This window comes from Platichthys flesus, chromosome 5 (assembly GCF_949316205.1).
Source record: "Platichthys flesus chromosome 5, fPlaFle2.1, whole genome shotgun sequence".
Lineage (NCBI taxonomy): Eukaryota > Metazoa > Chordata > Actinopteri > Pleuronectiformes > Pleuronectidae > Platichthys > Platichthys flesus.
This window is the reverse complement of record NC_084949.1, coordinates 15,623,969-15,650,784: the sequence shown is the minus strand read 5'-3', so window position 1 is coordinate 15,650,784 and position 26,816 is coordinate 15,623,969. Positions and strand designations below refer to the sequence as shown.

The following is a 26,816-nucleotide window of genomic DNA, read 5'->3' as shown; positions in this document are numbered from 1 at the left end:
CAATTCAGCCTTTGGTGCGCTCAGAGAGGGAAAAGGGAAAAAAAGGGTTGTATTCGAAATAATTATTTCATTTTATCTTTCATCTGCCTTTTTTGATCTCAATCCCCTGAACGGCAGCGGGGCAAAGATTGGCTGCTTTCGTCTTTATGTCTGCAACGCTTCCCACTTGAAGTCCTACTTAAAACTGCTGTCATGAGAGATAAATTGGCAGTAATATTTAAACGATCTATCAAATGAGTAAGCCATTTTGTCATTTATATTCTGAGCAGCCGCCGCATATTGTTTGAATTAGACTGAGCCTTTTGTCTCAGACGAAGACGAAAAGACGAAGTCCTGATGAGTTAGCTCGGAGGCCACGGCCTCATTGTTCTGTGGGAATTAAGTCTTATTCAGTGATTTTCTGTGAGGGCGATGCAGGTAACGTGACGTGATGAGTTCAGTGGGTGATGTCTGGAAATAATGTCGGAAATAATGCCGGATGTGACATGCTTAGGTACAGAAAGAGGATGGACAGAGATTTAAAATAAAGTTTGACATTTTGTGAAATTTTTAAAGAATATTTGTCTAATGAGATGATTAATCCCGCTTTGAGCTAAGCTAACCTGGCTCTGTTTAAAGGTGACAGTCACTATCCACACGTCATACTTCCACACACAGACTTTTAACTTTAACATTTTACACTCTGATGTGCTAGTATGCAGGTTTTGTTAGCTTATTTCCCTCTGCTTCAATTATGCTAATAAACTGTATTTAAAGATGGATGACATGTCCCTAAAAGTGAAGCCAAAAACCCCCTGGTGGCTGGCTGCTGTATTGGTCATAAATCCAGCCTCTTCCATGTTATTTTCCATAGGCAAACTAAAAGTCAAATTTCATGTTAATTACATTACATTTATATATGGTATTAGTCATTATGAAACAGATATATGCAAGTGCTCTTTTTGATTATGATTGACAGCTGAGACTCCTGATTGGTCAAGCGCATTTGTAATGGTGGGATCTTAGCTCGGGTTTTGTACAGTGGAAACAAGGAGAGACATGTCGTCGATCTTTTTATTCAATCTAGGAGCCAAACTAAACGACTTCTTCTCATCCAGCTACATACTGTATTCAACAAACAGAAATACAGTAAGAGTGGAATCAGTCTATTATCTTGACAAAAAAAAAATAGAGAATAAGTATATTTTCCAAAATGTCAAACTATTCCTTGTATTTAACCCACACACACATGCATAATCCCACCCACTTTCACACCCAGGAGCACTGGTGAGGCAGCAGAATGGTAAGCACACATGCACTTACTTGATGTTGTCCAGACATCCAGAGTCTGGTTTGAGAATGGCCGTATGGTGGAACATCTTATAAAGAGCGATACCGAGGAAGATGACGTTCAGCTGAAACACACACACACACACACACACACACACACACACACAAGTAAATATTCTGCAGCGATGAGCCTAATTAAAGACACATTGTCACCACCACAGTTCACTCACGTATAGTGCAGGTCATTTCATTTCCCCTTGCAGCAGTAATTGGCTTGGGGACGGTATCGGCCTATCAACGAACCTTTATGTTCTAAAAATACAGCAGCTGGAGCATCAGAGAAAACCCAGCAGTCATTGTGACCATCAATGATCATTGCTGTAATAAAAAATCCAATTCTCACAGTTGCCGCCCAGTCTGCTGTCCTTACCCATTGCTTTGATAGGGTGGTTTAATAATAACTCATCTAGGCTGTTGTGTTAGGTCTCCGAGGGTGTGTATGCTAGCAATGGGTGTAGAGTCATAACAGAGCAGTCCCACCTGCACTGCTCCCACTTACAGCCCCAGTTAGATCAGCGATAGTCTGCCTGACATTTCTAAAATGAGCACAGAGTATCAGTGTTCATGCTGACATTCACCTAATTGGGAACATTTCCCATTGCTTTAGTTTTACCATTTTCACTATATATATAGTGCATGCTTTTTCAAGGTAGGTAGGATGCTTGCGTCTGTGCCTCAAAAGAGTTTACACACTCATAATTTATCATTTATTCAGTGAAAAAAATATATTAAAACAAACACACATATGAATTAAGTATTTTCAAAGTAAAGTTAGCAATTGTGTTCATTTATGTCACTAACCGAAGTTTTTTCAGTGGTGACATTTCTCTATGCATCGATCACCAAAACGTTGCTTATCCTACAGTGCTATTCCTTTAAGAAATCTAATATAGCTGTAAATGTGTGTATACCAGATTTCTACCCTACCTATGTTATGAAACTAAGAAAATAGTAACATCAGAGAATTTTGCATCTTTTCAGTGGGCAGGAGTGAAAATTAGTCATCCTCCTCATTTGTGATGTTATAATTCCAGGAGGATAAAGACAGTTTGAGAGCACTTCAGAGACACCGGATGTTGGCTCTTCTGGCTCTATTATGTGTTTTTTTCAAAATGTTTTTCTGAATGACACAAACATTTCTGCACTTTTTCTAATCGGAAATGGCTTAAAAAATCTCCCTTTGGTGGCATGGCCCAGACCCACTCAGGTTTATACAACCGTTGAATGATCAAGTTGACACATGACGTTTCTCCTGCTTCCACTTTCAAAACAAAAAGCTCAGTCAAACCTTAACGCAGCGAGTCGCTTCTGCACAATCATGTATCACCCTCTCCTCTCTGTAACCTACATGCAGCACTATGCCAAGTGTGTCAGCATGTGTGTGCGTGTCTCTCACCATGATGATGAGAGTAGCAGGGCCAATGAAACTCCAGATAAAGTATGTATCCAATCGCAGCCAGCACCTAGACAGGGGGAGAGAGAAGAGATAAAGAGTGAGTACAAGGGAGAGAGAGAGGGAGAGAGAGAGAGAGAGAGACATCATGCATGACAAACAGAGGGAAGAAGAACAGGAGAAAGGAAAGACGCAGAGGGATTAAAAACATGCCCCAGTCTCAGATGGATGTAGGGTAGCAAGGATTTACCATCAGAGGACAGGACATGCATCACAGTTACACACACACACACACACACGCACAAGGAGAAAAAGCAATACATTACATGCCACGCAGTATATCAAACGCATCAGGTTAGAGGGAGGACAAAAAGAATTGGTGCGGATGAAAAAGTGAAAGAGACGGAGAGCAGTGGGAGAGGCGTTGCAGGACAGAGAAAAAAACACCACGGTGTATGCACAGCTCAAATATACATCACACGCGGAGGGGCAGACAGCAAGGGATGAGCACCTGTGATAAATAAACCCTCAGTCCCCCCTTAGGGCACAGATATATGACACAGTCACATCCTGCAGTCGCAAAAATATGACATGACTGTGTTCATTTTAATACTGAGTTATGGATGCAGCCCTCACACCAGGGCTATTTATGGAGTCTGAGGGTGGCGGCGGTGAGGTTAAAGGAGAGGGCGCACACACACACACACACACACACACACACACACACAGAGGCACCGATTTCTGACCACAAGGTTAGCGTTGATGGTAAAAGATAAACTGCTGTATGCTAAATTATACTACCCCTAAACATCTTCACTCATCAATTGCAGTAAGCAGGAGAAGAAAAAAAAGAAAAAGAAAAGTCGCCCGCCTGCCCTCCGCTGAGGTCAGACCCAAAGGGCTGCAGCAAAAAAAAAAGTACCTGGGTAAAAACCGCTAGAGCAAAATGGCCGACTGATTCACGACCAGCTGCTTCTGAATTATTAATCTTTCAATTTCCGCCACATTAGAGAGCCCTCCATTACGGGTCCCTGACTGTGTCACTGTACCCTCCATTAGGGCGCCTCTGCTAAGTCATAGCCACCTTCATTATGGGACGGGAGATAGACTCAGTGCCACTGGCTAATGCGGGGGGGGGGGGGGGGGGGGGTGGAGGTGTGTGATGCGTGTCAAGGTGACACAGCAGGGGTGGCAGAGGATATTTGCCGAGGTTTTGTTTCAATGCGTTATGTCAAACCTGACGAGCAGCGCCATTTTCAAGGCCTGACTGATGAATGAGTCACTAGAGAGAGAGTTCTAGGCTTTAAATGAAAATAGCTTTCAGTTTCTTCTTAAAGTCCACGAGGCACAGGGCCATTAAAAGCATGAAAAGTGGTTGTTTGGGGTGAAGGACAGGAATTCATTTCTCGGGTGAAATTACTCTTTTACATCTTCACTGATTTCAAGGTGGCTCTTTATTAACCACATGCTCCCACAACATATTACTTGTTTTTTGGGGGCTTCTGCCGCTAAACCACAGCTATTGTGGACACCAGTCTGGTGGCTAATGGCATGCAGTCTGATTATTCATCCAGAGCTTGGCATTCAGACACTCATGTTTTAATGATGGTCCCACGATGAAATATTGATCTAAGTGGTATACAGACTGGTGTGGCCTGACGCTTAAACACTGCTAAATTCGACCCTTCCTCGTCCTCCAGCCTCCGAGGTGACGAGGAGCTGCGGGGTCTGATCTACAGAAGACCCCCCGCCAGCAGCACAGGACGTGGGCATTTGAGCATGTGAATCATTTAACAGCCCTATAGTGTCCCGTCATATTTCACTTTCTATATGGAGCCACTCATTTATTAGCAATTGAGGGAAGACATTTTTGCCAGATACAAGTTTTTTTTCAACGCACAGTTCCGCTTTGATAATGCCCTGTCTTACGGTTGTAGAGTGGAGGACAGGTCACGGTCTTCCTAAGTGCACCGTGTACATTTATGCACATCGTGCACATAATATGCATAAGCACATGCATGAATAAAATGTGGGACTCTCGAAGTGTCTCCTCAGAGTCACAACATGAATGGAGTGGACAGGTCAAGCGTGTGAGACTGTTGTTATGTTCACTCGGGTGTATTTGTATGTGGCCTATTATGCATACTTCATATGAATGAGATGCTGCCTGGCATCTCCTGGATTCACTCTGTGTTTCCGGTTGGACGAGTCAAGCGTAAGTGAATACGTTTCCATGGGCTCTTAATGTATGTCCTCATCCCACTCACTGCTCTTCCTCTGGGGAATCTTCCCTTTTTCTTTGTTTACACACACCAGTGCAGAACAGTGTGGATGGGTGCACCCTCGGACACACTGCCCCATCACCTCACTTTTTGTCCCTCCATCCTCACACTCAAATATTCAAATCCCTTCTTTTCTCCCTCAGGCTACATCCATACCACTACGTTTTCATCTGAGAGCGGCAAACTGAAAGGATCTTTGTCTGCTAGTTGAGATCCCCACCCATACTAACTCACCTCAGATCGCATATCACATGACCACTCACGTACACTGGGCACGCTCGTGCTAGTGTAAACAGGACGGCTCAGATCCCACTGGACAAGGGAATAGTCGTAGATTGCCCCAAAAAGGAGCTCCTGATCAGGTAAACAGTTGTTTCATTGTAAAATGCAGAATCTAACTGCACAACAGCTGTTAACAAAGACAACAGAGTCGCAGCCCTTATGATTTCCCATGGTGTAAACTAAACTGGTAGACGAGGCTAATGCCGGTTGTTTTCATCTGGAAGGGATAGGGAGCCCGACGAATCAGAAGGCTACATCGTGACCGAAGCAACCAATCAGCAAGCGGTTTTCAAACTTATAAGGGACCTGCGGTGATAACAAAGGTCTCTGTTTCAGTGGCTCTAAAACTTGGGAGTAGTGTGGACGCCAGGTGCATCTGTATTGGGTTGATATGGAAGGGATAGGGAGCCCGACAAATCAGAAGGCTACATCGTGACCGAAGCAACCAATCAGCAACCGGTTTTCAAACTTATAAGGGACCTGCAGTGATGACAAAGGTCTCTGTTTCAGTGGCTCTAAAACTCGGGAGTAGTGTGGACGCCAGGTGCATCTGTATTGGGTTGATATGGACGCTACTATGGAGGTAACCTCAGACTGCTCCACCATACTCCCCCCCCCCCACCCCCCATCTTCCCATGAGTTAAATCCTTCCATATTCACACATTGTTGCTGCCGTGCTCATGCAGCCACTCTAACGTGCATCCCACGCCCCCCCCCCCGCTTTTACCCACACTCCCCCTCCTGTCTTGCATCCTTCTCTCCACTCTCAACCTCGCTGAATTGACTCTTCAGAGGTGCCACAGCCAAAACGACATCAGGCACTTCAGCACCCCCCCCCCCCCCCCCCCCTCTTTGCCTCTCTGCCCCTATCATCCAACCATCCATCCATCCCTCACGCTGTAGGCTCCCTCTCAACCCCCCCTTCTACGCTTACACTCGGTCAGTGCCGTAGCTCCTGTAGTCCACTGCGGCGGAGACAGCCACGATGATGGCAGGCACTCCGTATCCTGCCAGGTAGAAGTACTTAGTCCTGGAGTGTTCGCTCTCAAACACCTCCACCAGCATGATGTAGAGCTGCACCCCTTCCAGGAACATCCAAGTGAAGGCTGCCAAGAAGAAGAAATGGAGCAGGGCCGCGAAGACTGCACAGGCAATCTGGAGAGGGAAGGAAAAGACGGAGAGGATTTAGAAACACAGTGAAACCACATGGAGCGGTGCTCGAGAAAGGTGTAACCTGGGGGACAGTTGCGCTGATGAGATGGCGGGAGAAAGACACAAACACTTCAGGCGATAAGAGCCTGAGTAAGACTTTATGGTCGTCACACATAGGGCCGGCAATTCTGGAATAGACAGGAGAGGGCGAGTACGAGGCAGGAAGCAACAGAGGGAGCTCACAATCATAGTGTAGTATAACAGCAATTACAGGCGACAGAATGACTCTAAATCACTTCAAGATGGCAACATTAGTAGAGCCTCCTTCGCACTTTACTCCACGTCTACATCTAGAAGTTATTTAAGAAGATAGATGGGAGAATACAAGTGACAAGTCGGTGCTGCAGCCTGTGCTGATTGACCACATTTCAAACAGAAGCACTTTCAAAAAGGGGGCTGAGAGAGAAGAGGAGGGAGGGGGTTACGGAGGAGGGCGAATTACTTGGCAGCACTGGAGAGAACACAATGAGATTTTTCTGTCAATGCCAAGGATGAACAGAAATGAGTAAAGAAAATGACTCAGCAACTTGGTATGAAAGAGACAAAGCACCTATAAGAAGTGACACATTTTAGAGCTCAGAGGATAAAGGCGGCAGTAACATCAGTTTAGAAACTGAATATCTGGAGGAGAGAAATCAGGTTTTATGCTTTAACTACACCTAAACCGTGGATTTTCAATAAACTATATAATCAGAATACTGTTAATGTTGCTGTGGTGTGGCAAGGGTGATGAAAATAACTAATGAGATTAGTAGAAAGTGAGTAAAGGGAGATTAAGACACATTGTTTGAATCATGTGAATAGAGATGAATGAAGGGGAGGAAGAGTTGGAGGATAAAATGTTCTTTTCAGACATGAACTGCAGAAAATGTAGATCGGCTCTGACTTCAACCTAATCCGCATGTATTCTTGACTCATCCACCCATCACCTACCCGAAGGAATTATTTTCTCTTTTTCAGAGACCTGCACCCACATGAATATTCCTAAAATACAATAGCGTCCACTGTGTGAGGATTTGAGCGAGGGAATGAGTTTCTCCCAAAGAGAAAGCAAATTGCCCTAAGATGACTCGTCCATTCCCCCCCCACCCTATTGTCAGAAATGTTCATTCTTCCGACCCTACCCATCTGACCTGAGGATATACGGCAAGGTATAACTCCAACCCGCTCATCACTAGTGCAGATATTTTCCTGGGCTTTGCCTCTCACGTATAAATAACGCATCTTCTGGGGCTACATGCATACTACCTTCTTTTTTTACTAGGTAGCTAGGCTTCAATCAAGAAGCAACAATGGCGAAAAAGCCTGACTCTCTCCTGAATGGAAAGAAAAAGAAAATCCCAGCAGCCAAGGATGAGTAGTTGAAAAGTGAAAGAGGGTTATGAAAACTAAAACAACGTTAACAATTTCAGCAGGAGGGAAGGAAGAAAAGAGTGCTGCTTCAGAAGAGAGGACGAGGAAAGAATGAGCGGCGCGATGTGGCCCGTCACGTTCACGGCAATGTTCTGATCTAAAGAGTCTCTCCTAAATCACTGAATGGGAGCGCGAGCAGTCAGACTTCTATAATGGAGGGGTTTTCAGCGAGAGACAATTACCTAATGTCTGAGAGACAATGAGTTTAGGGGGCGAGGGAGCCACTCATTTCCATTTCTAATGATCGCACAGTGTATTTTACACACACAGGCACGCACAAGCACACGCACACACACACACACTGTGTTCACACACACAGGTAAAAAACTGATTATGCAAAGTCATTTACTTTTCCTGCTGGAATTACTGGCTTAACCGGCTGTGAGCTAAGTGACGCTGAAGATGTTAATGGGGGTCACAAATAGTCACCGGTAATTAACAGGAGGACGCCACACACACCGATACAGCGGCACACACACGTACAAAGGAACATGATCCCTCCTGCACAAACATACACACACCAAAGACAAATACACAAACCTCAATGTCAAAACACATTTTGTCAAATTTGCAATCTCATCTTCATCCGCGATGAGATTGTTTTCTCATTGAACTCTCAGCAGGATGCCAAGGCAGGAGGCTTTACTTTAATATGGGGGAGGTAAAGGATATACCCCAGGGTACGTCCTCCCCCATAAACACACACTCCATGATTAAATGATGATTAAACCAGTGAACAGAAGAAAAAGAAAACATGGACTACCTTTACACTAAAGGTTTCATATACTATAATACATAAAAACAAATTGTTGTTCAATGAGCATAAAAGAAACGAAAGGAATTTCACTTCTGAGAATAATTTGATTTCCTAATGAATGATTTGCATATTAAATGCATGTTGTGTATGTTATATACAACATGCACTGTGTCTGAGGCTACATCCATTCTGCTATGTTCTCGTGATCAGTTCGAATCCCTGCCCATACAAAAATGCATGTGACCACTTATAAAAAGTGGACATGTGCAACAGACATTTGGTTGTTATTTGCAGAAGGGGACATGCTACCTTGTCTCCTACACAATTCAACTGCAAAACATGTATTAGCAAACTCCACAGAGTCAGCAACATTCCAATATCTTCGTTTCCAAATGTCTCCTGTCCAGAGTAAAACACTGAGTTTTTAAACAAATACGTGGACAGCAGCGTTTCCCAACTGCCTTTTAGCAGCTCTTAAACTGCAGAGAAGTGTGGACGCCGGTTGTATCCGTAGTAGAGTTGATTACAAACAACAAGGTAGTAGTGCCGACTTAGCCTCGCACACAATTCACAAATTGAGCCAGTCAACCTGATCCAGGACCTTGAGAGGACAGGCCGTGACTAATAAACCTCTGTCGCCCACAGACATGTTGAAACGACCGCATTCATCCACAGCTTTTACTAGAATGCACCGGAATCATTGAACGCTGCTTGACACTTTGATGCACACAATGACATACAGCCAATACACAGACTGAGCCGGGATAAAACCCCAAGGTTGTTCTGAATGTCAGCATGCCTTATTTGACCCCCGCTCGGGAGCTGTTTGCGATTCCAATTGATTTTGTTGAGAATTACCATAAAATGATATTCAAAACCTTTTTATTTGATCTTTCTTCTATATTTTATTTAAAAAAATATTTTCAACCAAAAATAAATTCAACAGTTTTGTTCAGCACGGAGGACAGCATCTACACACAGCAATTCTCCAGTACATTAGCAGTGATGTGTGGGGACTCCTGTGGAATTGCGTTCTTAATATGAACAGTCAAACGCAGGTTGAACCCATATTTACAATCCTGCCTCGCATGAGATTTGTTTGTGATCTTTTTATTTACCGCACAAACATCCTCCTCACAACCAGTGGGATTCCCTGCTACTGTTGCCTGAGGGGAAAATGACTAACAAATGCAAATGTTGACATGAACTCAGCTAAGATAATAAAAAGCTTTAATAGATAATCTACTGTGGAGGCATTCATGAATCAGTGGTAATGGACCAAAGACAAGCGGGAATACATATTTTTTATATTTGTGTTACTTCTGAAGGACTCTACATATTTACTACCTTTACTAAGCAGGTTTTTATACTGAAAGGATTACCGGGAGACTTGGTGGAGGATGCGGTATGGGACCTGCTCAGGGGGGTTAGTAGAGGAATTATATTTAACCCTAACCCTTTCTTGTCAGTTGTCATCAGTTTTAACAATTTTCCAAGATTTCTCAGAAAACAGATCTGACTGGTTTAGAAGACTGATATTTATGAGTTTGTGAAACTGAAGTAGATCCAAATAAAAATCCAGATCTAGTCAATTAAATGCGGTCTCATAAGTGGGCCGTTGGGCGAGTGCCCTGAAGTGTCATATAATATAAATATTATAAGTATAATTTATCATACCTCTTGAAAAGTAACCTAAATATTATACATATGTGCAGTACAATAACTAATTAGGTTCTGTTATAGATGTTATATCTGCTTTGCTTTAGTTGGCGATGCTCTCTCAACTATCAACAAACTGTAAAATGATTAATATGATTGTAATTGTTGACCTCTTCCACTACGTATAGTAGTGATGTCATGGAAAAATGAACCATGTGCAGTTCAAACACATCCATTAATTCAGTGGCTGCTTTTTCCTTGTCACAATTAATGTGAAGTATAAAAATAAAACATTACGTAGCTATTTGAATTCACAGATATTGTTTGTTTTTACTAGCGAGTCGGATGAATTCCTGCTTCTGATTCATTCTGAGAACGCTGCGTGTAACGAACCTGCTGTTTCTTATTCATGTGGTGGTAATGTGGTCAACCACTGACAGCAAGTTAGTAAACATTTCACAATTGACTCTGCCAAAGTTGCAATATAATCAGTAGTATAATCATGGTCAGTGGACAATTATGCCGAGCACGTGCCAGCACAGCATGAATAAAAAAGCAGTGTCAGATGAAGCCTTTTATTTCTGTCTATAACTAGTTGACAATTTAATATTGATCATCTTGTCATAGCATGTAGTTAAAATAACAAACACAGACTCTATCATCTATACACCGGGCCTGGAGCCAATCCCAGCTCACGTTGGGGCGAGAGGCGTGTCGCACTGCCATTCTACACGGGTACACACTTAAAAGAAAATCCATTCTGCTTACCGGCTGGTCGGCCCTGTTGATCCCGACCAGGAACAGGGACTCGGCGATGAAGAGGCTGATGCACAGGTTCTTGTGGATGGTGTTGCGGTCGCTCTGCAGCCCGCGGAAGAAGCAGAAGGTGAAGATGCAGATGAGCAAACAGACCAGCGACAACAGGATCCCCACCCAGGTGATCACGTCCAGGAGCAGGTCGTGCATGCTGTCCGCTTTCTGTGAGACGGACGAAAACATAGAAAGGCAAAAGCATGAGTGGTTTACCTGATACATGTTAAGCATTAGTTTATTAAAATCCATCCATCCACTATCTATACGGCTATATCCTTTGGGGGTCTGGGGAATGTTGATCTCTAACCCAGTCAACTTTGGGCTAGAGGTGGGCTACAACCAGGAAAGCTTGCCCGCATGTGGCAGGGCCAACATACAGAGACACACAACCAATAACATCGTAGATAAAGGGCCACGCAAACTTCATACAGTAAGGGCAACCCCGGCTATCGAACCAGGAACCCTCTGCTGTGAGGTGACAGCGCTGTACCACTGTGCCTCCCTTCGCAGAAATCATACATATCATATTGTTGTTACATACTTACAGACACACAGGCAGACCCCCCCCCACCCGTGTGTCTCTGAGCGTTCAGGGCCGCAGCGTTACGCCGTGTTGCACAGGTGCTCTGGCTCTATCCATCAGTGTCCTGCAACCTGGCAGGCGGAGCAATGTTCAACATTGCACTGCTGTGATGGATCTACTGCTCGAACCCTCACAGTGTGTTCACATGGGGGGGGGGGGGGGGGGGGGGCTGCCGAGCCATAGCTCTGACCATGACCCCTTCAGAAGTAACACACATCCTCGGGCCCCGGAGGGAGAGACGTGGGTGACGCGCGTTATCCGGAGTTACAGGAGCCGATTTGGGGGAAAGGAACTTATCGTGACAAAAGATGGAGACTAAAGAAGGTGCTTATCCCACACACAGCGGGACAAAGGGGTTCTTATCCACTGCCCACTCTGACTCGTGGCTGTCAAAGTCCTTTTTTTTCTCGTCACTCGTCAGAAATGAAACTAATAAAATACTGCCTCGTGGAAGGTGAACTCGATTTGATCTGTTTTGCTGAATTTGTTTGAGGTGCACATTCCTTCTGTCATCTCAGATTCAACATCGGGCCGGGTGACACAACTGTAAAAATCATCTGTGAATTCTCCCCTGCCAAGTTTGATTACTCAGATCCAAAGTCTCTGGAGAGTTCAAATCTATTTTCCTCCTCTTCCTTCCTTCCCCTCCCCTCCCACTTTTTTTCCCCCCAGGATGTGTTGACCAGACTTTGCCAGCCACCACTAATCAAATGATGAACAGCCGACCCTTTGATATTGCCCCTCCCCGCCTCCTCTGGCAGGCCTGGCGGAACAAACGCCTACCTTGACCTCCACGTGGGCCATGAGCACCGCGAAGCTGGTGAGGTGTGTGCAGGAGCAGCTGGTGTGCGTGCGATTGGTGCCCAGCAGACGACAGTCCTGCGTCGACCAGATTCCCATCATGGTGCGTTTGGAGTAGCTCCAGAACGAACAGTTGGGATTGAAGTTTTCTTCCGAATGCTAAGGAGAGGGGGAGAGAGAGTTAGACATGGAGGGAGAGCCAGGGAGGAGGAGGAGGGGTGGGAGAGCAAGGAGACGGAGAACAGATACTTAGTCATGGGGAGGTGGGAGGCAGAAGCATTGACAATGTTGGGAGAGCCAAAAGAAAAGTGAGAAAAGTGGTGGGAGGACTTGGTGGAGACGGGATGGAGAGGAAGAGACACAGAGAGGGAGTCACAACACACAAACACACACAAAACAACAACAAAACAACAAACAGAAGGGACAGAATGAGAGAGCGCAGCAACAAATAAACACAGAGTCATGGCAGAAGGTGGCAGTGCCGTGTCCGTGCGTGTAGGAGCTGCTTGAACCTGTGTGTGTGTGTGTGTGTGTGTGTGTGTGTGTGTGTGTGTGTGTGTGTGTTTTAGTGTATGTGTGATGCTTTATGGAAGTGCTCTTAAAATGAGCAACTGAAACCAGCTGAAACACCAATTGGAGACGAGTTAGCTTGTTGGTTAAGAAGCTAAATACTCACCACAATTTACAGCTTTTAAAAGTCACACTAAACAATTGCAAATTTATTCAGTGTTTTTTTTTTTTATGTCCACTGAGAAGATGTTAAACCAATTGGGAAAAGTTAAGTTTTGTCAAAGCAAATCACAAGTTTTCTGGTGCATACACAAAACTTTTGCAAACATATTGTTGTAGTTTGCAGACATATCTTTCTAAAAAAAAAAAAAAAAAAATGCCCTCAGTGCTCCGGAGAATAATTCCCTGAAGTCGCTAGTCACTGTTTTTTGTTTTGTTTTTATAAATGTTCCAATCGGGTAAGACAAAGAAAATACTTGTTATACTAAATCATATTTATCATTCTCATTGGTTTCGGTGTCTCGTGGTTGTTCGATTCCATTTATCATGTAATGCTTCCAGTTCGGTGTTTTCTTTGCCCCTTACTCCGATGTCCATTCAGCTCCATCCTCCATCCTGTTTAGCCACCTGTTGGCTGCTCCATATACATATACTGTAAATAATTACCCTTTGAGTTATCAGATTATTTTCATGTTTCTCCGTCATCAGTGGCTTGTGGGCCTGAACCTTCAGAAAAGCTTTCCCTCCTCCTCCATTATCCAGCACGCTATTTCTTTTTAATGTTTACAAAGGGAGGTCGTGACCCCGCAGCTCACTTACCTGCAGGTGTTTGACAGTGAAGACCACCGGCTCGGACAGGTAAACCTTGTTGCTCTCCTTGTTAATGGATGCCGTGATGACCGGGGAGTTGACGATAACGGAGTAATTAGGGTAGACCGCCTCGCTGCTCAGCCTGACGCTGGCGTTCTCCGTGGACAGGTAGGCGCCCAGGTTCCTGTAGAGGACAAACGCCATCCTGATCTCCCCTGTCGGAAAAAAGACACACAGGAACATATGAGGGGAGCTGGAGATAATTGTTGACTAACACCACGAGGACAGAAATAGACCGAGGGAGCGTTAGACGGAGCGAGAGGAGAGAGACACACGTCGGGCCTCAGACTTCATTGTGCGAGCAGGAGGGAGAGGGAGTGTGATTTCTCCTCTACCGTTTCTGCCGTGCTGCTTGAGGGTGCTGGCTGAAAGCTGGATGGAGTTTCCATGTAGCTCCGACTGAGGGAACGTCAGGTCTGCGAGGTTCCCCTCCGTGCTCAGCCTGGCCACTTCCAACTCTGAAACACACACACACACACACACACATTAGACACCGAGGATTTGTTTTACAGCCTCGTAATAACCATGTTTTCTCACTAAGTGCATCACAGCAGAACACAGGCATGAATCCTGAAGCGGTTTCTCGCTTTTCCCCAAACAAAGAGAAATGAAACAGCTGACACGCATCGGAGTGTTTTATACTGAAAAGGCAACAACGTCTTCAGGCAACTGGTCCAACACACGCGAGGTGGATAATCCAGCCTGTCTCTTCTACGGTGGGAATCTAATTTCCCCATTCAAGTTCGTTAGCACATTCCCGATTACGGCCCGCGTAATGTATTCGATAAAAGTTTCTAATTAAGGACTAATTATACCTTCGGTGTATTGCTACCTTGTGCTTCTGAGCGATTTGGTGATTTAGACAATGCTATTCGCGGTGAAAACAGCTCCCTGATCAAATCAACAACACAAGGACATGCTCGAATGGAAATGAGAGTGGGAGCGGAGGACGTGGAGTGGGCGAGGAGGAGGGGGAGAAGAGGGGAAGTTGAAGAGGTCAGAGAGAAGTGCTGGAAAGAGAGGAAAAAGGAAAAAAGGAGGCTAGTCAGAGGGAAGTAATGGATGAGACGAGCGAAGGGTGGCGTAGAGGAGAGAAGATTACTGTGGCTACAGCCATTTCTACTACTGTATATTTTAGTTCGGACATGAGTGGTCAAGTGATATGCATTTTCAGGCCCCTCTCAGTTTCTGCTTGTCCAGACTGGAGCTTTTAAATCAAAACAGGGCCGGGAGCGTTTCCAAACTTCTCCATTTTAGACGGCTCCGAAACCCCGGAGTCTCGTGGACGTCGGGCGAATCCCGAGCAGGGGTGACGCCTTTCCAAATGAAAGCATAGTGAGGTGGATGTATATATAGTTATGTGGATGTGCTATAGAGTAAAATATGAGGCAGAGAAGCGAGAGACAAACGGTGTGGGAGAGAAGCAGAATGAGGCGGGCAGACGTAAACACAGACGCCGAGATGCAAATAAAGAAAGAGAAACACTGGTTAAGAGTCCCTCACTTTCACATGAGCCAAACTAAATATTCAAAATGTGCACACACACACACACACACTCATCCACACCCACCCACAGCGGCGGGGTATCAAAACACACTGAGTCTAATCTAATTAAAGGATCCTTGTCATGACAATCCTCCTCCAAAGAAACACCCTTGTTCATTATCGTTATCACACGCTCACGCTGTTACCGCCGTTACCTTCCAATCACTGATTTGGTTCTAATAATAACACTATTTATTCATCCTGATATGACTGCACTGCACAGTCGCTCGCACCGAATCCAACAGAATCACACTGCAGAGCTGCGGTGGCTTCTTTTAAAGACGCCTCATTCAAACACTTTGTTCGTGTCACTCACTCTCCTCTGATGGCCTTTGAAAAGGAGGGAGGGGGCTTAAGACGCGCTAGGAAAAGAAGGGTGGAGAGAAAGGAAATGGAGAGAGAGAGAGAGAGAGAGAAAGGGAAAGAGAGATGAGAGGCGGTATCGGGCCTGTTATGAATAAAGAGGAGAGATAATCACGGTGGATCTGCCCACTGGATTAGCTGGAAGGGAAGATTAACGGCACAAAAAAAGGAGACGAAAGCGGAGACCAAATTTTCCCCTAAGAGATAATTTCCTGCTTTAAGTCCTTCAGAGATGTTGGTAGCCTACATCTCCAAGGCTGTTTATGTAACTATGCTGTATTTATGAGGCGCGTTCAGGAGGAAAGAGAATTGGAGGAGATACAAGTCGGACATTATGTAAGGTAAAATAGTGTAGGAGGCCGTTTGCTGCTCGGGAATGTGCCGGTTCAACTCGAGCAGGATCGAGACGGGGAAGTCACGTTGGAGGGATCCGACTGTCTGTCTTCGAGAGGAGCCGGACGGAATGTTATCGCCACGCTGTGCGACTTAAATAGCTGTGATTTCATTGCTTACTGATGTGAAAGTGAGCAAGAAAAACCCTCCGAGCGTCGTTTGACGCCGCCGCCGCCCTCAAGCGCTCAAGCGTGCGCTCGTCCGGCCTCGTCCTCACATCATCTTCTCCACTTCTCCCTCTCTTCCTCCTCCACGACTCTACATATCTGAGTGAGTGACGGGAGTCCAGCGAAGCCTCGTAATGCGCAGAGAGATGTGTTGGGAAGTTTTGAAATATTAAATCAAAAAAAGTCAGGGGGGAGGAAACAGCAGGATAATCAAGGGGAACGGATGCGAGCAGCTCAGATGAAATGATGGGCTCAGATGTATGTCATCATCCAGAGGCATGAAAAGCACTGAGGCTTTTTTGCTCTCCAGCATTTCTGGGTCCATGGGCCCACTGATGAGGAGATCCGTGGGAGGAGATGATGGAAGGAGGCGAAATAGAGACCAGAGGGAAGGGGGCTGCACGTACTGCCATAATAAGCAGCTTTGTTCGGTTCATTCAATTCCTCCTACAAGTGGAGGGATGAAACAAAGGCCGGAGAAATAAAGAAATTCAAATGATTGTCTCCGGCAAACAATTCATGCCCGCCTTATAGAGGCCCCAAGGCCGCTGCTTCCCCTGTATTCTGTTAGATTAGGTTGAGTCTCCGTGGATTTGTTCCTTCAATGCCTCTCACACAACAACATGCACCTCTCCATCGTGACCTTTCTGCAGGTCCCTGCTCCTCGTGGGAGAGCAAACACGCAAAGCTGTAAATACACGTTGTACCAGAAATACATATTTTTTTTGCAAAAGGCAATTGATGAACTGATTAAAAGCTCAAATGTGTGATTAGGTTATTTAAAAAAATGTTTTGTTTCTTTTTTACTTCTTCTATTCAATTAAAAGGTAGAGTTTGTCATTTTTGGCACTCGGGTTCTCTCAATCAAAACAACAGCAGAGGACGTAGTTAGATGACCTCGTGAAGCAGCATGGCATCATGGGAGATGTCGTCTTCAACACCTTTGTCGATGACACGCTACCTGACACTACGAAGGTGTAAATCATGTTTACGCTTGAGGCAATGTGATAAATATTTACTCACGTTATTTAGCAATAGAGTTTTTATGAATTATGAGTCAACTGGAGTGAATTATGATATTTGGCCTGGAAGTTACAGCAGCGAAGCAGACATGATGCAATAAGAAGGCAAACAAATTGAAACGTCCTGTTGTTATGAGTAAAATTGGGAATTTTCTGGGTTTGAACATTGTTGGAAATGATTTGGAATGATGTAAGCACAAAAGTCAACTAAATTTACAGCCTAGATCTCTGAAACTATGTCTTGAACAGGTAATCAATGGAAATAAATTTGATAGCATTTGAGATACGAGTATCAGCTGAAACTGCTCTTCAGGCAGAACACTCAGTTTAATAATGATTTTGGATTGAGAAATGCAGAAATAATTCAGGTTTGGCTGTTTAACACGGTTCTCCTTTTAATCCCTTTAAAGTCTCATTAGATTCCAGAGGATCTTTTGTTTATTCATGCTCACAAATTATTAATTCGACAGAACGAATCGCTAAGTTTTGTACTTAACTGATCAAACATTTACACCTGAAACATCTTGTCCTCTTAAAAGGTTCTCTTTAAAACTTCTTCAAAGAACACACATAATGCTGCATTAAGTAATAACAGAAACGCTAAGTTTGTTTATCCATTATGCAAAGCTTCTCTCATGGTATTCTGTTGTTTTCGACTTCATGGGCTTATTTGACGTTTACCTTTTTCAACAAACCAAAGATATTCATATTCTCCACACTCCCTGTGAAATTTGAATTATAATTTATTCAGTGGTAAGATATCTCCGAGCTCACCTAGGTGCTCGGCTTCATGTGCACAAACCCCCACATATGTTTCTCTCTTCAGCCTCTCTGCACTGAAACGACAGGATTATTCTGCCCCATTTCCATTCATGCCCACTCCACATGTCCGTTCACATGTGCAGTACGTGTGTGTGTGTGTGTGTGTGTGAGTGTGTGTGTGATTGCACACTTGATGGATGATGTTATTTTTGGAGCCACGATGAAGTTAGATATTATTTGTTGGTTCTCGTTTGCATGAAACATAGATCTGAGGTGGCGGCTTCCTGTTGTCAACTTTGCTTCTTACTACGATGTTACATCATATGCTCAGATCTTGTAGTTATCCTGAGCGGGTCTAGATTGTTATTGGAATCGTAAAAAACAAAGAACAAAGAAAGAAAACTGGGAAATCTAATAACCATATTTCTGTCAAAATGAGGGCACAACGTTGTAGAGGCTCTTTCCTCTTTTATTTTTCTGTCCAAGTAGAGTCAACAAAACCTGTACCAGTGATTTCCTCCTCCCTACCTCGCGATACTAAAAGTCAACTCCTGCCTGGTGCAGCCACAGCCTCGGACACATGCTTCTGATCCACTGCAGCAAATAGAGGCTAAGTGCCTTGCTCAAGGGCATCTCAACAGGATCCCTGACACTTACAGGGTCAAGCTTAGTTTACAGAGCTGGAAGCTACCAACAAGAAAGAAAGAAATAAAAAGCTGTACTCACGGATGTTGTCAGTGGTCTCCTGCACGGTGTCCGTCTTGAGGAGGTTGTCAGCCAGCATGAAGGCGCCGGTCTCCACGGTGTCGAGGAGCAGAGTGGCCGAGTGCAGCTGCTCGCTGGTGGACAGCTCCCTCCACGCTGACTGGGCCCGTGGCTGCAGCAGATTATTCACCGTCTCCACCATGGCCTGGGGCAGCAGCAGAGACACACATGAGGTCACGTCCAAGGAAGCTTTTATCACTTCCAGTCAATGATGCTAATGCGAGAATCAATGCAAATAGCACAAGTAACATGGCGGCACCAGGGAGACTGCACACGGATGCAATAGTGATGATGTTTACACGGACAACAATATTCCGACTACTGACCTGATTCTGAACAAGACAGTATTTCGATAATGAGCTGATAATAGAATAATCCATTCGTATTCCAGCTGACATGTTGCAGAGCAGACTCTGATCATGAAATATACCTAGAACATTTGAGATTTCCACCAGGATCTAAAACTACAACCTGAAATACTTGAATGCATGAGGTTACTGTGTTTTCTTTTCAATTTTGCAAAAGTTTCAAATACGTTTTACCTTCAATTACTACTCATTGTGGGAACTTTTGGGTTTTGCTACAATTTTAAGGTCTCGACCTTAATATGTTAAGTTTTGGGGGTTAAAATTGAATTGAATTGAATATGTCCCTAATATCCACTTATCTTTTATTTTGTATTCATTTGTAATTTGACCATGGATTTTGTGAAGCGGTTTGTAACCTTGTATAGAGAAGTGGTATGAAAATAATGTTATTATTATTATCATCTTTTTTCCACTCAAACCTTGGACATGTTTGATCAAGGATTTTTTTAACTGCTGTATGTTGATGTCTCAGAATGCAGTGAAAACAACAATAGGACTTCACATTGCGATGAAGTTGTTTACATGTCGACTTATGTCTGAATGCTGTGTCTCATTGTTTATTCCTATTATGACCTTATTCATAATAGGAATAAACAAGAAAATGCTGTTTACATGGCAGTGTCTTACTCAGACTATTGTCTTAATCAGGCTCATGTCCGAATGATGGCATCCATGCACACATGTTGAGTGAGAATGCGATGACTGTGTATTTGTCATGTTGATGACATGACAACAAATTGTGATGCAAATGTAGCATTCCCATGCAGACAGAACCACGCTCCGAAAGAAAAAGTTGCGCTCCATCTGTAATGTTCATTTGCAAAGTTTTTTTCTCACAAAAATCTCTTTATAAAAAAAATGTTGTGACGGAAAATCCATCCCAGATGTTCTAAAAATCAAGCGAAGCTAATTCGCTGATTGGAATCTCCATGTGTGTACATCCCCCAAACCTGCTTCGGTTATTTTTCTTTTTTTTTCCTTTAAAGCAACAGTCTTATCTCTGGAGCTGGGAAACTTGTGCTTTGGGGTCTGGGAAGAAATTCGAGTTTTATCAGATAACGTCTGCTGGGTCATATCCAGCTGTGCGGAGCCGTCTTGGATCCAGAAAGTATTACCAAACTAAACAGAGAGGAGCCGGCCCGCGCAGATGAAGCGCTCTCTGTGAAACAATACGTGTTTTGTCTCTGGCTCACATTCCTTTAGACTCCTAAGAATTCACCTCCTCATTTTCAGAGCACCGCATATATTCGCCGATACACACATCTGAAGAGACCCAGGGAGAGGTAAAGAAAGCGAGAGAATAAGAGGGCCGCGGAGAGGTGGGGGGAGAACAAGTGGCGAGCGCGGGAGAGCGATAAAACAGTCCAGAGAGTGCGCGGTGACAGGCGTCCACTGGGAACAAGGGAGGCGAAAAAGCGAATGCAGGTGCTATCAAACACACACATCTCCCCCTCCCTGCCTGTCTCTTTATTTTCCCTTTCTTTTGCTCTGACTGTGAACCACCCGAAAACGCTCTCTTATCCTCCACATATGTTTCACTCTGTTCCACGCTTATCTCTTCTGGAGGAGGGGCGGAGGGAGGGAGGGAGGGAGGGAGGGGGGAAATGGAACGCAGGTGCCACTAGGAGCAGAGGGGTCTCCGGTCGGCGACTGCGAGGGCAGGGGGAGGAAGAGCGAGCGTTCGCACACATCAGCCGTTTGACTTCCTCTCTGCCCTTTTCACTCGGGGTGAGGACGAAGTGGAAAGGCAGCAAGAGCGACTGTCAGGACGTGAAGAGTGTGTGTGCCGTGTGTAGAGAGAGGACTCGCTGGAACGCTGGAGCTGATCACTGTTGACGTGCCGTCGTCCTCTGGAATTCTGTTTATTTTGGGGGTGCTGTATCCAAATGTAGATACAATATATTGAACGTGTGAAACGGGTGCTTTGTCAACAAACTAATATGATAATATTATGTCCTTTTTTTGCCCGAGCAGTTAATTAGCTGGAATGCATATCGGATGAGTTTGGGGGGGGCTACATGTAAACAAAAACTAATTAATCCACTGCTTCGGCAAACAACCAAAATAAGCAGGAGCAGATATGGAGTACAAACACACACACACACACACACACACACACACACACAGGAATCTGTCTCTATATCCATCGTTTCACTGACGGACAGAACACTCCCCAAGCTGCGATACACAGTAACAGGAAAACTCTGCTATATTCCAGGTTTGGATTATAGAGCATCAAATAACAAATAAAAACTCATTAACTCATTAAAACAATGAGGACTTGATAACATGTACCCTAAATGACAGATATCCTCTTGGAGAAAAACACTTTTTAAAATGGGCTTTGACTTTTAGCATGGTTCGTGTCTAAACCAGTAACATGGAGGAGGTGGGATTTCTGACCTATACTGCAGCCAGCCACCAGGTGGCAATCGAGACGCTTTGGCCTTTAAAATCAGGCCTTAGTGTGATGAGTAAGTTTGAGTGTACAAAATGTAAATGCACTGATGCAGATTTCATTTACACAGTGAGCTGGTGCATTTGTTTAATGTGACAGTGTGTGTGCTGCTGCAGAGTGTGGACGGGATGGGAGGCATGTGTGCTCCTACAGTATGTGTGTGTGTGTGTGTGTGTGTGCGTAGTTGAGGGTGTGCACAAGGGGCTGGGGGAGGCATTGCAGTGCATCATTCTGCTCCACTTGCTGTACAGTAACAGTCCAGGCCACAGAGAGAAAGACAGAGAGGACGCTGTGATGTAAGCGCAGCAGATCTGACAGCAGCTCGCTCACTTTGACGCGTTCAGATAACCTCGCCTTTTCTTCTCTCATTAAACTTTTCATCGCCTCTTATTGAGCTTTTGATTATATTGCATTTTCAATTTCATACGATTTTTTTTTTTTTCCTTCATTGAAATTTAATTCACGGGCGCAGAGATTGCATCTGTGGAGGAGAGAGATAGGTGAGGAGAAGAAGGGGTGGGATTTCCTCCAGGTCCAGACATCTCGCTACCAGAAAGTCAGAGATGGAATATACATGACGCAGGGTGTGTGTGTGTGTGTGTGTGTGTGGGGGGGGGGGTGCCTGTAAGCTCTGGTGCAGTTGGTGACATTTCTATCTGCACAAGTACGAGGACTTGAGGGCTAAAATGGAGACAGGTTTTTTTATGGGTCTTCAAAGAGGGGAGAGACTCTGCAGAGACAGATAAGGGTGTCGTTTGTGCACGAATGTCTGTGTGTGTCTGTTTCTATGTATTACTGAGTAGGCATGCACATGTGTGCACATACACGCAGCGTGCGCATGTACACTCACACACACACACACCAGTAAATGGGGCAGAAGTGAAATGCTTTGAAGCGTCTGGGTGATCCAGCGTAAAATGCAGCGGCAAGACAGACTAGAGCTGGGCCGCTCTACTACTCCCAGCAACACGGGGGAACACAGGCACCCGCACACGTGCATGGATGTACAGTGTGTGTTCACTCACGCACAGTAGGACACGCTTCGCACAACAACAGAGTTTGGATGTTGGAAGTACGGAGAAGGGGCGAGAGCGGAGGAAAGAATGCTTCTTTTTTTTTTTCCTTCTCCTACTCGCCTGACTGAGCTCTGAGAAAGTGCATGTTTTGAAAATGTTTTCATCAGAGGAGCCGGCTTATCTGTCAGTCGTTGTCGGAGTATGTCTTCCCTGACAGGATGAGTTTGCAGCTAAATCAGGCTTTAAATTCACAGCATGCCACGGTCTGACCCGCCATCCATAAATAGAGGGCAAATTAGACATTGTCATTGAGCATCACTGTCTCCTCACTGCCCTCCTTATTGTTTTGGTTTTTTTTGTTCTCGTTCTCTCACATTCCGTCCCCGCGAATCTCTGTTCTCTCCTTTCTCTCTCGTTTAATTCCTGCCCACCCCCCCCCACCCCCCACCTCTTCCCTCAGTCTACCATGCAGAATCTACCTCTCTCCATCAATCCACCCTTACAGCATCAAAGCCTCTCCACACCACCAACTTCATCATGAATAAATTGCCAATTTAGTGTACATGAAACGAGTCCCCAGCTCCCCAAATGAAGTGAGGGAGGAAGAGGAGGGATGAGAGAAAGAGAGAGGGAGAGAGGAAAGAGAGAGAGAGGGAGAATTCAATTATTTTTGTCTCTATTAAGAACCCAAACCTCCTGCCCACTCTCCTCACTTGGCAATTAGTGCAGTAGATAATTAACGAGGAGAGGGCAGCACCACACCACATCGCTAATCAGGCACATTTCTATCTGGCAGAGTAAGGGACTGTTGGTATAATTTTGTTTCGCATTACTATGGCTAATTATTTAATCGATCACTCCCAGCCCCCTGCAGTAACCAAGGTGTGTGGTGGACCATTTGGATCCCGACCTGTAACAAGCATTCAGGAAGGGGGAAAAAAAGCAAAATAAAAAAAATAGATAAACAGCTACTGCTTGAAATGCACGCAGCGTTTATTGGATCAAGGCGACGCATCCACATATCTGACGGCTCTGACGTGATGGCATTAGATCACCCGGGAAAATATATTTATATATGTCTGCGCGCGTGTCAGCCCGCGTACAGACCTAAGCCATGTTCTATGATGTGACATTGCTGACTGTTGCTGACGTTAAGACTTTTCAGGGGAGAGTGGGGGAAAAAGCCTGCATCAGGAGAAAAATAGCTAGCCCATCAAGGGTGCGCGTGAGTGTGTGTGTGTGTGTGTGTGTGTGTGTGTGTGTGTGTGCGTGTTTGTCAGGGAGGGTGCAGAGAGAGAAAGAGAGACTCTGCAGTCGGTGTACACCACATGGATGAGGACGGCGGGGTCCTTAGATGTTCTGAATTATGAGTTTAGCTGACCAGAGAAATGCCTTAAAAGATGTTAGACATTTTTCTGTTCGTCATGTGAGGTACGCGGCGTCAACACGGACACACATCAACACAAGCAGGCCAACGGGGATGACAAATGAGCCACACAAACACAAGCCGGTGTTATGCTTTTAAGGCACAGAGGCCGTGATCAAGCAATATGCAACAGGATATCCATCATACTCTGTTCTCTCCCTCTGACACAGCAGCAGAGTGGACATTTCTTCCAATAGAGATGGATAGCGAGTCATTTGGGTCCAGGTAGGACTGATTACTATTCTGCAGACAGAACTGCAAAATAGATGAGCCATTATTGATATTGATCAGGGCCGCTAATCAGAACCATTGATTCTGAATGCAAAAAAAAAAGAAGAGAGAAAATGAAATGAAATTGAAAACAAAAGAATGTCAGCCAACCCTTTAAGGAGACTGAAGGCGTTGTCACACCTGAAGGTCTGGACCAGGGTCCCGGCCAAGATTCATGTCTTTGTTCTCGTGTTTACATTTGATCTGGTTAGTGTTGGTTTCACATTGTAATTTAGGGAGCGCACTTCAGATTTTTGTGTGACAGAGTGTGTGTACGTCCTGTTGTCAAGACCAACGTGAGCTGTGTCTAGCTGAACTTTGACATTGATTGGTTTGTAGATGGCCGTGCATCTGACGTCAGATCTTTGGCAATTTGGCTATTGTATTTGCTAACTTTTTTAAGTGCGTTGAAAAAAGTTATTCTTTCTGTTTGAAGGGGGGACATGGATTAAATGGTTCACTTTGTTAATTTGGTTATTGCAGTGTACTAACATTACGGTTTCACCTCCAGCAGAATTACTTCCTCGTTGATCAAACAGTAAATCTTCAGACGACTTCTTCTATTGTTCAATGCTTTCTCAACCAAGCAAAACGTTTTACACTGCAACTGAACCAAACCATGGTTCAGTTTGATCTGGACCAGCCACCGCCTCTTTTGTTAGGACTACATTTTGGTCCGCTTGTCTAGACCCGGCTCTGACGCACATTTGTTATCTGGTTATTTTGGACAAAACTGAGAAGCCAAGACCTTGGGCATGAGAGTGCCTTCAAACTTTATTATCAGACATAAGTGGATGGTTACCAGTGGCTCTGATGCACTTAGTGTATTCAGGGCCAGACTCTACCCCTTAAATGTAAGACTCCTCAAAGGGTTAGGACTCAAATCATAAAGCTGCTGTAGCAATGAATCAGGATTCTACTTAAGAGCATTACAATGTGAGAGCACACACACACACACACAAACACACACACAAAAGCCTTTTTTGCGAATGACATGCTGAGTGTGTGAAAAGAGAAAAAGAAACAGAGAAAACACGTCGGAACCGTGGTGTGGCAAAGTAATCAACGATACCGGGAAGTGGAAATACCTGTGTGAAAAACCTGCAGGACCTTTCTCTCTTCTGAAGCTGCAAATTCAAACAATTCAACAGTTAGCGATGTAACACCTCTCAGTCAGACACACACGTGCACACACAGAAGCAGTCACACCCACTTCATTGACATTGCACAGAAAGACTCTGGTGGCTGAAACATGTTGTTATTCTACTCCCTCGCCAACTTTTCTCTTCTCTCCTCGCCGTCCTTCTTCTGCCTCCTTGTTCTAACCTCCCTTTTTCCTTTTTCCACTCACTTTCAGTTTCTACTGTCAACTGAATTGATGGCATTAATTACTATGTAACTCGTGCATGATTGGTCGTATTCGATTTCCTAATGGAAATGATCATAATAAGCCGGCATATTACTCAATTTGGTAAATATAATTGGGTCCTTATTGAAATCAAGAGGAAAGCTTTTCCTCTTCTATTTCCCCCCCTTACAAATTCAACCTTTAACAGGCCATTTGGTCAACAGCAAAACACAAATTAATTGATTCCACTTACACATGCTCCAATGTGTTCACATCTCACGACACTGAATTACTGAGAGGGAGAAGCATGAAAAGCCATAATATCATGTAAGGTTGCCTTTTCCCTGATTAGCTCAGTCTGTGACAGCACTGGTTCTACATTTTGTCTTACTAGTTGAAGAACTACGCTAACTACTATACCTGTTCCAACCAGTGCCACGGCTGTTTTGCATTTACTAATTTGCCCACAGGCCGCACTACTAATGCCGGCCACCGCACTGGCAGAAGCAAAATCTAGCTGGTCTGCTTTTTGATGCACTACTGGACCACTGTACAGAGCTACTAAAACTCAGAGGGTTACTTGTTAACAAGTGAGCTGTAAAAAGTCACGAGGTAACCATTGAGAGCCAAAAGGGCTCCTAGTTAATTAATAAGGTCAAAATGCAATGTTTGGCCATTCAAGGTAAACTATTAAGGGAAAAATGCTTTGAATGGTTAGAAACTAATAAATATTTTTGATTAATACTAATTAGCTAGCACGATCAATTCTCCCCAGTGTCACTAGAAGATTGCCTGTGTATGAACTAGTTATACATGACTGGCCTAGTTGAGTTAAAAGATTGACTAAGCAAAGTTGTTTATCCAACAAGTCAAAATGCCAAACTAGTGAAACCAAGTCTCCAACTAGTGCTGACAAAGACTGAACTAGTTTAGGACAATGGCGCCTGATCTCGAGGAGAAGAACTGAATGCTTAAACAGCCTTCCAGAGACAGAGGAGGTTTAGTGACG

General features: G+C 44.5%; 1 protein-coding gene across 1 annotated transcript in view; it reads right to left on the bottom strand.

Annotated features, from left to right (window-relative positions):
• Window positions 1-26,816, bottom strand: part of adgrl3.1 (adhesion G protein-coupled receptor L3.1) — a 120,529-nt gene that overhangs the window by 12,516 nt on the left and 81,197 nt on the right. The window contains exons 11-19 of the mRNA XM_062388632.1: window positions 25,548-25,586; window positions 18,883-19,066; window positions 14,240-14,362; window positions 13,854-14,059; window positions 12,507-12,683; window positions 11,096-11,305; window positions 6,221-6,441; window positions 2,726-2,792; window positions 1,303-1,394 (exon numbers count right to left, since the gene is read on the bottom strand). Of these exons, the coding sequence (XP_062244616.1) occupies window positions 1,303-1,394; window positions 2,726-2,792; window positions 6,221-6,441; window positions 11,096-11,305; window positions 12,507-12,683; window positions 13,854-14,059; window positions 14,240-14,362; window positions 18,883-19,066; window positions 25,548-25,586 (1,319 nt within the window). The remainder of the gene's footprint in view (window positions 1-1,302; window positions 1,395-2,725; window positions 2,793-6,220; window positions 6,442-11,095; window positions 11,306-12,506; window positions 12,684-13,853; window positions 14,060-14,239; window positions 14,363-18,882; window positions 19,067-25,547; window positions 25,587-26,816) is intronic.